Source organism: Alexandromys fortis, unplaced genomic scaffold (assembly GCF_014885135.2).
Source record: "Alexandromys fortis isolate MF-2015 unplaced genomic scaffold, M_Fortis_MF-2015_v1.1 scaffold_56, whole genome shotgun sequence".
NCBI lineage: Eukaryota > Metazoa > Chordata > Mammalia > Rodentia > Cricetidae > Alexandromys > Alexandromys fortis.
This window is the reverse complement of record NW_026067935.1, coordinates 7,559,572-7,574,501: the sequence shown is the minus strand read 5'-3', so window position 1 is coordinate 7,574,501 and position 14,930 is coordinate 7,559,572. Positions and strand designations below refer to the sequence as shown.

At 46.7% G+C, this 14,930-nt stretch overlaps 1 protein-coding gene across 1 annotated transcript in view; it reads left to right on the top strand.

The window, feature by feature from the left end:
* Positions 1-7,755: 7,755 nt before the first annotated feature.
* The window catches only part of Psmd9 (proteasome 26S subunit, non-ATPase 9), a 31,522-nt gene continuing 24,347 nt past the window's right edge, over positions 7,756-14,930 (top strand). Inside the window, exon 1 of the mRNA XM_050146406.1 lies at positions 7,756-7,970. Coding sequence (XP_050002363.1) covers positions 7,926-7,970 — 45 coding nt within the window. The 5' untranslated portion in view covers positions 7,756-7,925. The remainder of the gene's footprint in view (positions 7,971-14,930) is intronic.

Sequence of the window (14,930 nt, the reverse complement as noted above, 5' to 3'; positions counted from 1 at the left end):
GCTCGTCCACAAGTTCAATTCCCAGCAACCTCATGATGGCTCTCAACCATCTGTAATGAGGTCTGGTGCCCTCTTCTGGCCTGCAGGCATACACACAGACAGAATATTGTATACATAATCAATAAATAAAATATTTTTTAAAAAAGAAAAGAGCTGGGCAGTGGTGACACACCTTTAATTCTAGCTCTTGGGAGGCAGAAGCAGGCGGATCTCTGTGAGTTCAAGGTCAGCCTGGTCTACAGAGTGAGTTCCAGGGCAGCCAGGGCTACACAGAGAAACTCTGTCTCAAAAAACCAATAAGTAAGTAAGTACGTAAGTTAGTAAAAAAAAAAAATAAGTAAGCAAATAAAAGAATCTTATTTAAAACAATGAAGAGAATCAGTCACAACCCACTTAAGGAGCTGGGTATGGTGGCACAGGCTTTTAATCCCAGGGTTCAGAAGGCAGAGGCAGGGGAAGCTCTGAATTTGAGGCCAATCTGGTTTACAGAGTGAGTTTCAGGACAGTCAGGGCTACACAGAGAAATCTTTTTGTAGAGGGTGGGGGCGAGGGTGGAGAGAGCCATCTAAGGGGCTGGAGAGATGGCTCAGAGGTTAAAAGCACGGATTGCTCTTCCAGAGGACCTGGGTTTGACTCCCAGGACCCCCATCACCTGATTCACAACCACCTGTACCTCCAGATCTAAGAGTAGGAGCACCGCTAGCTTCTGTGAACACCTGCGCGCGCGTGTGTGTGCGCGCGCGCACCCCCCCATACACTGTAATTAAAATAATAAATATAAACTTAAAAGCAAAGCAAAACAAAACCCACCTAGCAGATTGTATGGTCACAGGAATCAGAACAATGACAGCAATCTGTCTGAGGGTCTTTGTCCCTCTTTCATAAAATGCCAGCGGATACGTCTAGAGAGTAAGTGTGCTTCCCAAGTGGCTGTGACTGCCAGGGTCATAGTGAAGACCCTGGGTTTCAGAATGTCCCTGATCTGGGAAGGAACCATTCAACAAATATGGTCGCTATGGGAACACTCACTGAAAGTTTGTGCCTCCAGAGTAGATGTTATATTTTAACCAAAAGAACTTTCTTTTTGTCTAATTTATTTAAATTTGTCTGTTTGTGTATTGAGATGAGGTCTGGTGTGTAACCCAGGCTGGCCTCAGGCTCATGTTCTTCTCTCAGCTTTCTGAGTTCTCGTCTGCCTCTCCTAGAAGCTGAGCATCCTGAAGCCAGTCACTCAACTTCTCTGAGCTCCATTTTATGCCTGAAAAGCGGGAATGGCCCTAGTGCCATTTCTATAGGGTTTCTGTGATGGCATTGCCGTTTGGATAGGAAATGTCTCCCCAGTGAGCTCACAGACCAAACGAAGGCTTTGCTCTTTGAAGCAAGCATTGTTCAGAGCTGAGGTCTTAGGGGAAATACTTGGATCATGAAGGCTCCGCTTTGCCAGTGGATTAATCCATCGATAGAATTCACATCTTTCTTTTAAGTCCTTTTAAATCCATAAAATAAATTGTATGTGTTTATTTTCCGTGGATGGGTATTTTGCCTGTGTACGTCTTTATGTGTGCAGTGTCCTCAGAAGACAGTGTTGGAGCACCTGGGACTGCAGTTACAGGTGGTTGTGAGCTGCCATGATGGTGCTGAGAACTGAACCCGGGTCCTCTGGAAGAGCAGCAGTGCTCTTAATCATTGAGCCATCTCTCCAGCCCAAGTCCTCTTAATTTTGTCATAGTGGGTATTGAACTTAGGACGTCATATGTGCCCTGCAAACACTCTGTCACTGAACTGTATCCCCAGCTATGAAGTTAAAATCTAATTTTTTAAGTGTGTATGTGCGCGCGCGTGCAGGTACCCTTGGAGACTCTACCAGGTTGTCAGATCCCTTGGAGCTGGAGTTGCAGGCCTTTGTGGGCTCTCCAGCATGGGTGCTGGGAACCAAACTCTGTATGGAACACTCTTAATCACTAGGGCCTTTCTCCAGCCCCTGAATTTCAAATTTACAGAACAGAAGGGAGGTGGTGGCAGATAGGAGCAGCGAGATTTCAGAGGTGCAGCCCTGTATGTAGAATGTCTTTCTCGCCAGCAGCCCGAACAGCCTCCCCAGGCAAGGGCAAAGGTCACAGTGGGAGCTGGAGAAAGCCAGGAGGGCCCACCTACTCATCTGCTGTTGGCTGTCTTTTACCTTTCGCTCCTTTGGGGACCCGCTACCCAGCTCTTAAGCACGGAGGCTTATTATTACTTATGAATGCTGGCCTTAGCTTGGCTTGTTTCTTGCCAGTTTTTCTTAAATTATCCGTCTACCTTTTGCCTCTGGGCTTCTACCTTTCTCTATTTCTGTGTATCTATCTTGTCTTTCCTTCTTATTCCGTGTCTGACTGTGTAACTGGCCCCTCCTGCTCTTGCTCCTCAATCTTTTTTTTTTCTTTTCCTCCTTCCCTTTCTTCTCTCTGCCTGCCAGCCCTGCCTTTCTTCTGCCTCGCTGTGGGCCATGCAGCTCTTTATTAAACCAAGCTCACGTTTTCAGAGAGGTAGAGAAACACAGCTTCACACAGCTAAACAAATGCAACATAAAAGAATACAACACATCTTTGCATCAGTACACAAATGTCCCACAGCATGGACGAATGTAATACTTCTTAAAATGATATTCTTTTTTTTTAAATATTTATTTATTTATTTATTTATTTATTTATTTATTTATTTATTTATTATGTATACAATAGTCTGTCTTTATGTCTGCAGGCCAGAAGAGGGCACCAAACCCCATTACAGATGGTTGTGAGCCACCATGTGGTTGCTGGGAATTGAACTCAGTACGTTTGGAAGAGCAGGCAATGCTCTTAACCTCTGAGCCATCTCTCCAGCCCTTAAAATGATATTCTACAACCCTCATCTCACGCGGTTATCAGCCCTGGCACAGCTGGGCAGGGCCACTTGGGTGGAACTGTTTTTATCTTTTGAGGCATAGTGCTGTAGCTTGAACTTTGCGGTGACAGGCAGCTATATCTCCAGGCATCACTGAGGCTCTCTGGAGTCTTTGATGACATGGACTACAGGGGCTCTAGGCACTGTGAGCTGTCATCTCGAGTCATCATTGGCTTCTTTCTAAGTCTCAGTGTACCTAATTTTTAAGGCAGGGAGCCCTGACATCTAGCAGGTTTGAAGGTTTTCCTCTGCATGGCACTGGGGACACCAGGAATCTCCTGGCTGTCATTCACATCCCTGCAGTGTGTTTCTGTAATGGTTTCTCATTTTTCCTTTGTGAATTGCCCCTTCACTGCTCCGTCCGATGGGTCACAGGAATAGAACTGGCCTCTGGGGATCCTGTGACCGCACCGAGGATGGACGAGGATTTGCCCTGGGCTTGAGGAAGCCTGTGTCTGCTGTGTGTATCAAATGGTCCAAGAGGGAAGATCCATCCACACTTAGAAAAGTTGGGAGTGGGGCGCGTAGAGTTCCAGCATCTTCGGATCTTGCTCCATGTGTGTGACTCCCTGAGCCTAGTGTCCTCCCACCGGCTTCAGTTCCAGCTGGGTCTCTGGCATTCACGACACGGCCATGGCAAACCCAAGAAGAACAACAGCGACACGGAGTGTTTCTTCGCCCTCCTAGGGTGGGGAAGGGAGTCTGATTTGGCAAGGACAAATACCTTTTTGCCTTGAGGTTTATTTTATTATTTGTTTAAATTTTGTTTTGTTTTGTTTTCAAGACAGTGTTTCTCTGTGTAACAGCCCTGGATGTCCTGGAATTAGGTTTGTAGACCAGGCTGGCCTCGAACTCACAGAGATCCACCTGCCTCTGCTTCCCTAGTGCTGGGATTAAAGGCGTGCGCTACCACTGCCCAGATCCATCCATCCTTCCTCCCTCCCCCTTCCTTCCTTTATGTATTTATTGGTGTGTGTGCATGCTTGAGGGTTTTCAGGTCTCCTGGAACTGGAGTTAAGGGTAGTCACGTGGCATGGGTGCTGAGAACTGAACTCTGGTCCTCTGAAAAATCAACAAGTGTTCTTAAGCACTGAGCTATAAAATCGTATTAACAAAATTGCTTATGTTTGCTGACACATAATGATAAAACCAATAAAATTTATCAGTTTTTATTAATATTCAGGTATGAGCTTTAGTGTCGTTAGTATTTTTACATATTTTTATTTTTGTATTGAGTGTGCACACTTGCAGGGGTGCACTCATGCCGTGGCCTGTGTATGGGGGTTGGGGACAGCTCTGGCATCCACTCTCCCCTCTACCTTGTTTGAGACAGGATCTCTTGTTAGCCACTGTGTATGCCAGGCCAGCTGACCATGAACTTCAGGCCTTCTCCTGTCCCACCTGTAATTCCTGGTAGGAGAGTTGGGATTGCAGATGTGTCCTACTGGAACTGGCTTTATTAATTTGAGGTATTAACCTGCCTGTTCTGGAACTCAGCATGTAGACCAGGCTGGCCTCGAACTCACCGAGATCCACCAGCCTCTGCCTCCCAAGTGCTGGGATTAAAGACATGTGCCACCATGTCCAGCCCCTGAATCTGACTTTTTGTGTATTTTAGAGATCTGAACTCTGGTCCTCATGCTTGTTTGGTGAGCATTTTGCTCAGCTTGCCCCAGACTTTTATGTGTGGCAGGGAGGGGCATGTGCACGTGTGCTTGTATGGGCCACAGTGTGCACGGAGGACAACTTTTGGGGGTTGTCCTTCCATAGGTTCTGGGGATCAGACTTTAGTTTCCAGGCTTCTTGTTTTTTTGTTTTTTCTTTTCTTTTTTTTTTAACCCAAGGTGTCACTGTGTACCACAGGCTAGCCTCAAGAGCTCACCAGCTTCCTATTTCAGTAGTGGCCTGGGAATGTGGCTGTAAACCTTGTGGCCCGATGTGAGAATGCTTTGTTTTGTTTTTGAGTGGATCTCAGGCTACCCTTGAACTTGGGTAGTGACAGGTGACCTTGTACTCCCACCCACTCCTCGGAGTGCCAGGACTGCGGGTGTTTACTGCCAGGCCAGGTTTCCATCTTGTTAGAATTGTAAAAGTGCTGCAGACAGCACACCGTGGGATAGACAGGCGCACACTCTTCCTCAGGGGAGGCTTTCCTGCCCCTCTGTGGAGAGATGAGGCAGCTGTCATCCCCCTAGCAAGTGACCTCACCTTTCTAGACTGCTCCGGGCCTCTTTCTTCCCAGAGTAGTTCACGTGTGGGTATTTAGCACTGAGACAATAAAGTTGGGCTTGTCACCCGAGTATGGTAGGTAGATCTGCTCCCAGAGCTGGGCAAAAATGCCCAAGGCCCTCTTGGATCTCTACCACCGACGACTTTTCTATCCAGCCCCGCCCCTTGTTGTTTCACCAGTGTGGATCCTGAAAACAAACTTGCACCTCAAGCAAGCTGTGTGTCTTCGTCTCTGCCACCCATCTTACCAGTGCCTCCTTCCCACCCACACCAGGCCGGCACAACCTCCTAGCTCTCCTTGCTTGGTGTGCCTGCCCGGTGTGCCCGCTGGGAAAGCAGAACATACTCAGAAGACCTGCCCATGGCCATTAGAAAATGCTGAGTCAGGTCATACAAGGCAGTATGTACCCATAGTCCCCAGCTACTCAGGAAACTGAGTAAGGGAGATACGGATGCAGGGGAGTCTGGGTGCCTAGTGAGTTCCCATTCCAAACAGACCTACAGCAACATGGCTCAGCAGGGGGAGGCGCTTGTTGCCAAATCTGAGACCTGCAAATTGTCTTTCAATTTCCACATGCCTGTCATGGAGTTTGGATGCACACACACACACACACTCACTTGGAAGCTCCATCTCAGCCCCCCTCCTCCCTCTCCAAACCCTGTCCCACCAAGGGGCAGCTCCTCCCATGGAACAAGACCATGCCTACAAGGTATTCAAGTTCCTACACCTGCCATGGGATTTCTCTTCCTCCGTTTCCCGAAATCACCAGGGAGTGCTTTGCTCAGATTAAACCTGCTCCTTTACTTTTTAATTCAGCTTGATTTAGCTTGTTGCACTGGCGGAGAAACCCACAACTGAGGTACTGAAAAATGCCTACCAACACACACGCACGCACACGCACACACATATGCATGCATACCTCGTAATTTTTATAAAAAAATTTCTTTTTTTTAATATTTATTTATTTATTATGTATACAATATTCTGTCTGTGTGTATGCCTGCAGGCCAGAAGAGGGCACCAGACCTCATTCCAGATGGTTGTGAGCCACCATGTGGTTGCCGGGAATCAAACTCAGGACCTTTGGAAGAGCAGGCAATGCTCTTAACCACTGAGCCATCTCTCCAGCCCCCTAAAGTTTAAAACAAAACAAAAATAACACCTCTGAGCCAGGACTCAGATTCACACGGCACTCAGCAGTCATTCCAGCCATCTAAACAAAAGCAGTTCCCATCTTCAAAATGTCAAGGCACTGGAGGCCTTGGTCTTAGCGCTCAAACTCCTGAACCAGAGGTGTCACAAGTTCAAGACCAGCCTGAGCTTGAAAGCAAGATCCTGATTCAAAGAGAAAACAAAAAACCACATGAATCCAAAATTAAAAACAAAACAAAACAAAAACCAACAGTCTGCGTTTGAACTACCGACATCACTTGCTAACTCTTGCTTAAGAAAGAAGACAGTGATCTGATCTTGGTTTGCAACACTGATTTCTGTGTTGTGAGCACTCCCTGTGGCCCATTCCACGTTGCCAGTGGGAGGTCACTGGACTTGGGCTGGGATAGGACATGTTCAAGGACACACACAGGGCATAATGAGAGTCATACCAAGAATAAAATGATTAAAGAGGAAACGAGATTTGAGCATTTAATACCTCTATTGTTTACATTGTATGTGTGTGTGTGTGAGTATGTGTGTGTGTATTTGTCTGTCTGTCTGTCTGTCACAGTACACACATGGAAGTCAGAAGACACTTTGCAGACTAGTTTTGTTCCTTCCGCCCTGTGGGCTCTGGGGATTGAATTTAGGTCATCAGGCTTGTCAACAGTGCCTCAACCCACTGAGCCACCTTGCTGGCCCCCATTGTCCTTGCCATTCAATGTCCCCAGCCTTGCAAACATCTCCTATGGTTCCGTTTAAAAATGCTGACTTTCATTTTGTCAAGGGCCATGGTGGAATTCACTGCTGGCCTCTGATTCGCTGGGTCACCTTTAATGCCTCATTTAACTTCCCTCTATTTGGATAGTTGTGGGGATTCATGGCTTTTAAACGTGGTTTTAAGATGCAGTTTAAGTGGTTATATTTGAAAAAAACCATTCACAAACTTCCTTAGGAATCAGCAGAGAACCTGAGAGCCCACAGCAGCTGTCCCTCCGCTTTGGTTTCAGGGGTGGGAAGCTGCAGGACTGGAGCCTGAGTAGGAAGAGCTGGTTGGGAAGCTGCTCCAGCCTGGAACACATCAAAGGCGTTTCCTCTCCACTCTGACCAAACTGCTTTGACATCAGTAGCTCCATTGCTTGCATAAGGTGAGGGTGAAGTTACTCAAGACCAACCATTGATCCCCTCCTGGCTAAACCTGTGCCCTTGCCATCCAGTGTCCCCGGGCTTGCAAAAAAAAAAAAAAAAAAATCTCCTATGGTTGCGTTTGGAATGCTGACTTTCAATTTGTCAAGGGCAATGGGGGAATTCACTGTTGGCCTCTGATTTGCTGAGTTGACTTTAATACATCATGTAACCTCCCTTAACCTTCTTCTTATTTTTGAATATTTAAAGAGAGCCGTTATGAGTCCCTGTTAACCCACAGGGACAGGAGTGGCACTAGACACGGTGCTGTACATTCAGCCTCATAACCTCATGTTATTTTGAGACAGGACCGTGTGTGGCCCAGGCTGGCCTCTGAGACTAGCCTGGAACTTCTGTCAAGTGTTGGGGTTACAGGTTGTACCAACCGTACCCAGTTTATTCTGTGCTGGAGATTGAACTTGGGGCTTCATGAATGAAGGGAGCACCTCTACCAACTAAGCTACATACCTGTCCCCAGGTAGGTCTTATAGCTGTTTGAAAGATGGGGAAACTGAGGCTCACAGCAGTTGAGAGGTCTATACTAACGGAGAGAGATGGGGCTCATCTGTCCTTACCTCTGTCGTCGTTAGGGTTTCTGTGGCTGTGACCAAACACTATGAGTAAGCAACCTGGGGAGAGAAGGGTTTCTTTGGCTCACACTGCACAGCACTGTGTGTGCATCATCGAAGACAGTGAGGACAGAGCTCAAACAGAGCAGGATCCTGGAGGCAGGAGCTGATGCAGAGGCCACGGAGGGTGCCGCTTACTGGCTTGCTCCCCATGGCTTGCTCAGCCTGCTTCTTATAGAACCCAGGACCACCAGCCCAGGACCACCAGCCCAGGGGTGGCACCACCCACAATGTCTGGACCCACCCACGTCAGTCACTAATTAAGAAAATGCTCTACTGTTGGATCTTATGGAGACATTTTCTCTGTTGAGGTTCCTTCCTCTCTGAAGACTCCAGCTTGTACCAACCCCTGTATACTGTTTTCTCCTCTTTCTGGTGGTCTTGTCACCTTGAGATCTTTACACAAAGAGGAGTGTGAAGGCCAGTAAACCCGCACTTGAGCTCAAATGCCTTAGGAACCAAGAGGGTGACACAGAGAGCAGAGCCATTTGGGGCTGTGAAGAGTTAGCTGTCAACAAAGGCAAAAACAGATCTAGAGTGTGGGGACATGGACCAAGCTTGGCTCCAGAGACTGGAAAAAAGTTAGGAACCTGAATATTCTTGTGGAATCTGTTGATGAAAGTTATATTAATATCGTATCCAGGAATAGTCGTAGTTGCCTAGAATCCCAGAATTTGGGAGGCTTAGGAGTAGAAGCATCTGGAGTTCAAGGCCACTCTGGGCTGCATAAACTCTTGTCTAAAGTAAAACAGGTTGCATTGCTGGCAAAAGCCTTGATAGTTAATACTGATGGCAGTAAGACAGGGTCTACAGTCTCTGAGCAGACAAGCCTCAGGCATGCCTGTGAGGAATTGTCTGGACCATGCTAGCCTCTGGTACGTCTGTGAGGGATTACCCAGAGTCGGTTAGCTGAGATGGGAAGGCCCAGCCTGGATGTGGGCAGGGCCATTCCATGGGCTGAGAAAACAAGCTGAGCAGCAACATTCATTGTCTCATGCTTCTTGATTGCAGACCCAGTGTGAACTGCAGCTTCGCTGCTTCTGTTGGGAGTTTTGTTGCATCAACATGACAAGTAGCTAATCCACTCCATTAAAAAACAAACAACAGCCAGGTGACGGTGGCGCACGCCTTTAATCCCAGCACTCGGGAGGCAGAGGCAGGCGGATCTCTGTGAGTTCGAGACCAGCCTGGTCTACAGAGCTAGTTTCAGGACAGGCTCCAAAGCCACAGAGAAACCCTGTCTCGAAAACAAACAAACAAACAACAACAACAAAACGACTATCTTGGATAGACAAGTCACCAACTCTGTTTGCCAAAGCCTAGCAGGTGACAAATGACAAGGAGAGGAGCTTATGCTGTGAGCGTAGTGTTTCCTGCAGGGATAATGGGAAGAGAGATTCTGGATCAGAGAGAGGTGGTGGTTGCGCTACACTGTCAGTATTCTCGAAGCAACTGAAGCTTGCTCTTACTTACTTTATTTAGAGACAGGTTTCACTGTGTAACCTGGGCTGCCCTTAAACTCACTGTGTAGACCAGGCTGGCCTCAAAGTCACAGAGATCTGTCTGCCTCTGCTGCCTGAGTGCTGGAATTAATGGCACCGTCCTGGCCTGTACATTTTAAATCTTGGGAAATAGGATAGTGTTTTTTCCTGACGTTGGCTAGATATGGAAAAAGCACATAGCAGCATGTGGTCCAAATTATCCCAAACTGAAAATACCTGCTTAATCAGCCCAGAAATGTGTGCCTTTCTTCTCTCTTTCTCTTTTCTCCCTTCCTCCTTCAGACTCTCTGGTGTGTGTGTGTGTGTGTGTGTGTGTGTGTGTGTGTGTGTATACATGTGTGTCTTTTAGACAAGCTGTCACAATATAGAGAAATTGATTTTCTTCTTTTGAGAAATGAAGTTTGTTTAGAACGGAAATAATAAAAGCTAATTTAGAAGATGAAAGAAAGCATGTGAAATTACCTGGCGCGAGTGAGATGAAAACACGGAACACAGAACAAACTCTTAGGAGTTTATTAGAGGGAGTGTGCAGGCCTGGTGAGGTGGGGGTGCAGGGGGGGCTAAAGATGGCGCCTCCAGCTTTTAAGAGCTGCCTAGCTCATACGCACAGGGGAATTGCATGGTTATATCATACGTAGATGACGGAGCTCACGCATGCGCACAAGGTCTCACGCAGCTGCATACGTAGATGATGCAACCATGCTGCACGTGGGTCATGCGGGGTCCTTTAAGATTCCCGGGGCCAGTCGGCACTTCTGCCTGAGGGCTTGTCCACACGTGTGGCCCTGGAACCTGGAAGTGTCAGCCATGTTGTGGGGCTGAATCATTACAATATCTAATTAAGAGTAAAAAAAGTAAAAAGGAAGTTTTAAAAAATTTGGTAATCTTTTATTATTCTTTTTTCTTATTTATTTATTTATTTATTTATTTATTTATTTATTTATTTATTTATTTATTTATTTTACAATATTCTGCCTCCATGTGTGCCTGCAAGCCAGAAGAGGGCGTCAGATCTCAACAGATGGTTGTGAGCCACCATGTGGTTGCTGGGAATTGAACTCAGGACCTTTGGAAGAGCAGGCAATGCTCTTAACCACTGAGCCATCTCTCCAGCCCCTCCTTTATCATTCTTTAACCATAAACAACCAAAGACATTATCTTATCTACAGTCTTCTAAAAAGTATCCATATACATAAGTGTGTGTGTGTGTGTGTGTATGGAGAGACTTTATATAATTTTTATATATACTTTTTGTTGTATAGTCAAGGGTTACCTTAAGCACCTGGCCCTCCAAAGTCCTGGGATTACAGGACTGCACTATATTCTTGGCTCTTTTCATATCTTTTCTCGCCGTGTGTGTGTGTGTGTGTGTGTGTGTGTGTGTGTGTGTGTAAGCCAAAGGTCGTAATCCAGTGTCTTTCTCTGTCACCCTCCACCATATTTTTTTGATACAGGGTCTCTTCATTGAGCCTGGAGGACATTGACTTTGTTATCCTGGCTGGACATGGAGCTCAGGGGTTACAAAGGCCTGTGTCCTCCCCGCGCTGAGGTTATGAACACATGTTCACACCCAACCTTTCATGGGCACTGGGGTGCAAGCTCAGGCCCTTACACTTCTGTGCCAAGCACTTTACTCACGAAGCCATCTTTCTAGTCCCTTTTTTTTTTCTTTCTAATTTCTTAAAAACTCTTTGGGCACCAACTTGCACAAATCTGCCACCCTTTGGGCTCTTGAAATCTCACTTCTTTATTATTAAGAAACTCAGGAAAGCCAGTCGGTAGTGGTGCGGGCCTTTAACCCCAGCACTCGGGAGACAGAGGCAGGAGGATCTCTGTGAGTTTGAAGCCAGCCTGGTTTACAAGAGCTAGCTCCAGGACAGGCTCCAAAACTACAGAGAAACCCTGTCTCAAAACAAAACAAAACAAAACAAAACAAAACAAAAAAAAAAAAAGAAAGGAGTCAGGAAAAGGAAGATGGAGTCTTGGACGAGGACTGAGGTGAGAGGAATAACACAGATGGCCGGTTCTGACCCGCAGATCCGGATGGGGTGGGTCTTTGTCCGTCTCCAGCTCCCTTATCTCCTGGCCTCTCTTGTTCCGAAGTGAACGTGAGAAAAACAAGTTACATGCAGGAGATAGCAATTCAGGCTCCTCTGGATCTTGGCAGCTTGCTAAGACACAAGTCTTACTGGGTCGGGTGGCTGTGCAGGCTGTGAACACCACAGCCAGGTGAAGGAACACGGTTGGTCCTTCCCCCTCTCCACTGCAGCTATCACAACCGTGCTCAAACACCTAACGGTAAACAAGGCTCTGTTCACAAGTTTCTGAGAAACCAGGCCAAACACGTACATCTGGGGCCAACATTTACATACTACACCAAGCGGAGAGGACCAGGCACAGAGCTTTGGGAGGAGCTGATCAGTCGGGCCTGAGATGCTCTTCCAAGAAAGGGATGATCAGGCACTAAGCCCCTGAGTGCAGAGACTGCTAGATGCTCAGTACTGCTAGAATCCTAGTAGCGTGAGCGTTGTCAGGAGGAAGGAGGGAGACTGAGCGTCTGAAATAAACAGAGACCAGAAAGGCCGGAAAGGCAAGAGAAGAGGCAGAGAATCATTGAAAGCTTTTAACTGACACATGGTAATGGTGCCCTTTAGAAAGGTTATTCAGGCTGCTGTGGGGAATGGATTAATAAGTTGACTGACAGGCTGCAATCAGGGAAGATGCGGTGCTGCAGACAGGAGTAGCGATGAAGGCGATGATGGATTGGAGAGCTACCCAAGCGGTAGAAAGGGACAGGACATTCAAAGGTTTCTTGATCACAGCCACACTGATGTAACAGCATAACACAGTCTTTTAGACACCAGCCTTGGCTTTAGGTGGCTCTGGTGGGGCTCCTCTCCTTGTTATTTGGGTACATTTCAAAGCTCAGAAGGTTTGCCAGACAGTTTCCATAGACATCCGCATACCTTTCTCCTGCCTTACATATTGTTATATTTGTTTCTTCACACTGCCCTGGACCTTTTAAAACTCAACATCACTTGCAAGGTGGCTGCAGAAATCACAATACCTTCAAAACTAGGGCATTTGTTGCTTTTCAGTAAGGAAATTCTCTTATGTAATTACAACATCATCTTAGTGCGGGAGTTACAATATAAGTATACATATATTTGCATATATATATATACATATATATATATATATATATATATATGCACCGCCATGCCTGGCTCCAAATAGTGTCAGATGCCAGTTTCAACAAGGATACCACTTACCAGAGTAGGGGCATGGGGTTTAGAAAAATAAGTAAAGAGAACAAAGACCTGAGTGAAAATAATAAAACAGAAACATAGGATAGTACTGGGAGGGAGTTCCAGTGAATACTGAAATTGCCCGTGTTTAATTTTCCATGCACTTTTATACTCCAATACAATGGGGGCAGGAAGGGGTGGTAAAAGACTGCTTTAACATGATACAAAGGACGACCAGAACAGTTACTTTCCTCAATACTTGAGACATCAAGTCATTAGGCAGTGAGCCCACCCTAGCCCAAGTATCCTGAAGGTAGCTACTCCCTAGGCCAAACCTGTTAATTCAAAAGAAGGAGCAGAAGTATGCTTGAATTCTCTGACCTTTGGTCAGGGCAGAGAGGATAGACCTCTATGGGCCATCTTAATGTCCAAAACACCAAGTAGCCACATCCTAGGTCAGTGTGTGTAGTCACACTTGTTAACAATTTTGAGCAGGCTGAAACTCTCTGACCTTCAGACAAGGTGGAAATAGGTTCACATTTTTGGGCCTCCACAAAAATATTCTCCTTTTTTGTTTGTTTTTTGTTAGTTTTTCGAGACAGGATTTCTCTGTGTAGCAGTCCTAGCTGTCTTGGTACTTGCTTTGTAGACCAGGCTGGCTTCAAACTCATAGAGATCTGCCTGCCTCTGCCCCCCCCCCCCCCCCCCCCCCCCCCCCGCCAGTGCTGGGATTAGAGGTGTGCGCCACTACTGCCCTGCAACCAAATAGCATGTTTTAAAGCCGCTACTTGACATTTCATTGACTTTTACATGTATCCATATTTTGCTGGCATGTATATATGTAATATAAATATCACATGTGTGCTTGGTGGCCTTGTGTAGCGCCCGACAGTATGGTACTCCTCCTGTATTGCGGTGCCTGCACTACAGAACCATTCGTGAGCCTCGGGCAAGGTGCTGGAGATTGAAACACACAAAGACACACAGAGACAGCACAGACAGAGACACACACCTCTAGTCACTGGTAAGAAGCCCTTTATTGAATAGCACCATGGAGGCTTATATACCCAACACAGTCAGGTGGGCCAGCAGGTGAAAACTTCATCTCCTGATCCTCAATCAACGACAAAGGCAACATGTGCTCAGGAAGCAGAGCTGGACACAGCTTTCGGCAGCACAAATCAGAAGGCCAAGGAAAGGTCACTAGCAGGGGAGAGCAGCTGGAGGCCAGGACTCCAGACGGTTCCAACAGCCTTGGAGGGGGACAGAAGAGGGAGTCAGAGCCTCTGGAACTGGAGTTATAGAAGGTTGTGAGCCATCACGTGGGGGTGCTGGGGAACAAACCTGGGTCCTCTGGAAAAGCAGCCAGTGCTCTTAACTGCTGAGCTATCTCTTCAATCCCCAAATTAAAGAACTACTTTTTGCATTTATTTTATTTATTTATGTGCATGTCGCCGGAGGACAACTTGCAGAAGTCTGTTCTCTCCTTCCATCTAATGTGAGTTCTGGGGATTGAACTCGGGTCCTCAGGTTTGGCAGAAAATAATTTTACCCACAGTCATCTCATCAGCTCGTGGACCTGCTACATTACACCGAAAGTGTCCCGTAGCCAATCAAGAATCATGTATTATATTTAGTTATTGTGTCTCTCTCCCTCTCTTACTTTTTGTTCAACATCTGTGTCAGTTTGTTTATTGACACATGGTCATACTATATAGCCAGGGCTGCCCTCAAACTTGTGACTGTCGTGCCTCAGCCTCCTGAGTGCTGAGATTACAGGTGTGTACCACCACGCCCAGCTTCTGAACCACGGAATGACATCCATCTACTTTGTTGTATACAATATGGAGTATATCTCGAGGACATTGCCTTGTACAACCACAACGCAAGACCTGAATAAGAAATTTAACATTAGCCGGGCAGTGGTGGCACACGCCTTTAATCCCAGTACTCGGGAGGCAGAGGCAGGCAGATCTCTGGGAGTTTGAGGCCAGCCTGGTCTACAAGAGCTAGTTCCGGGAGAGGCACCAAAGCTACAGAGAAACCCTGTCTCGAAAAA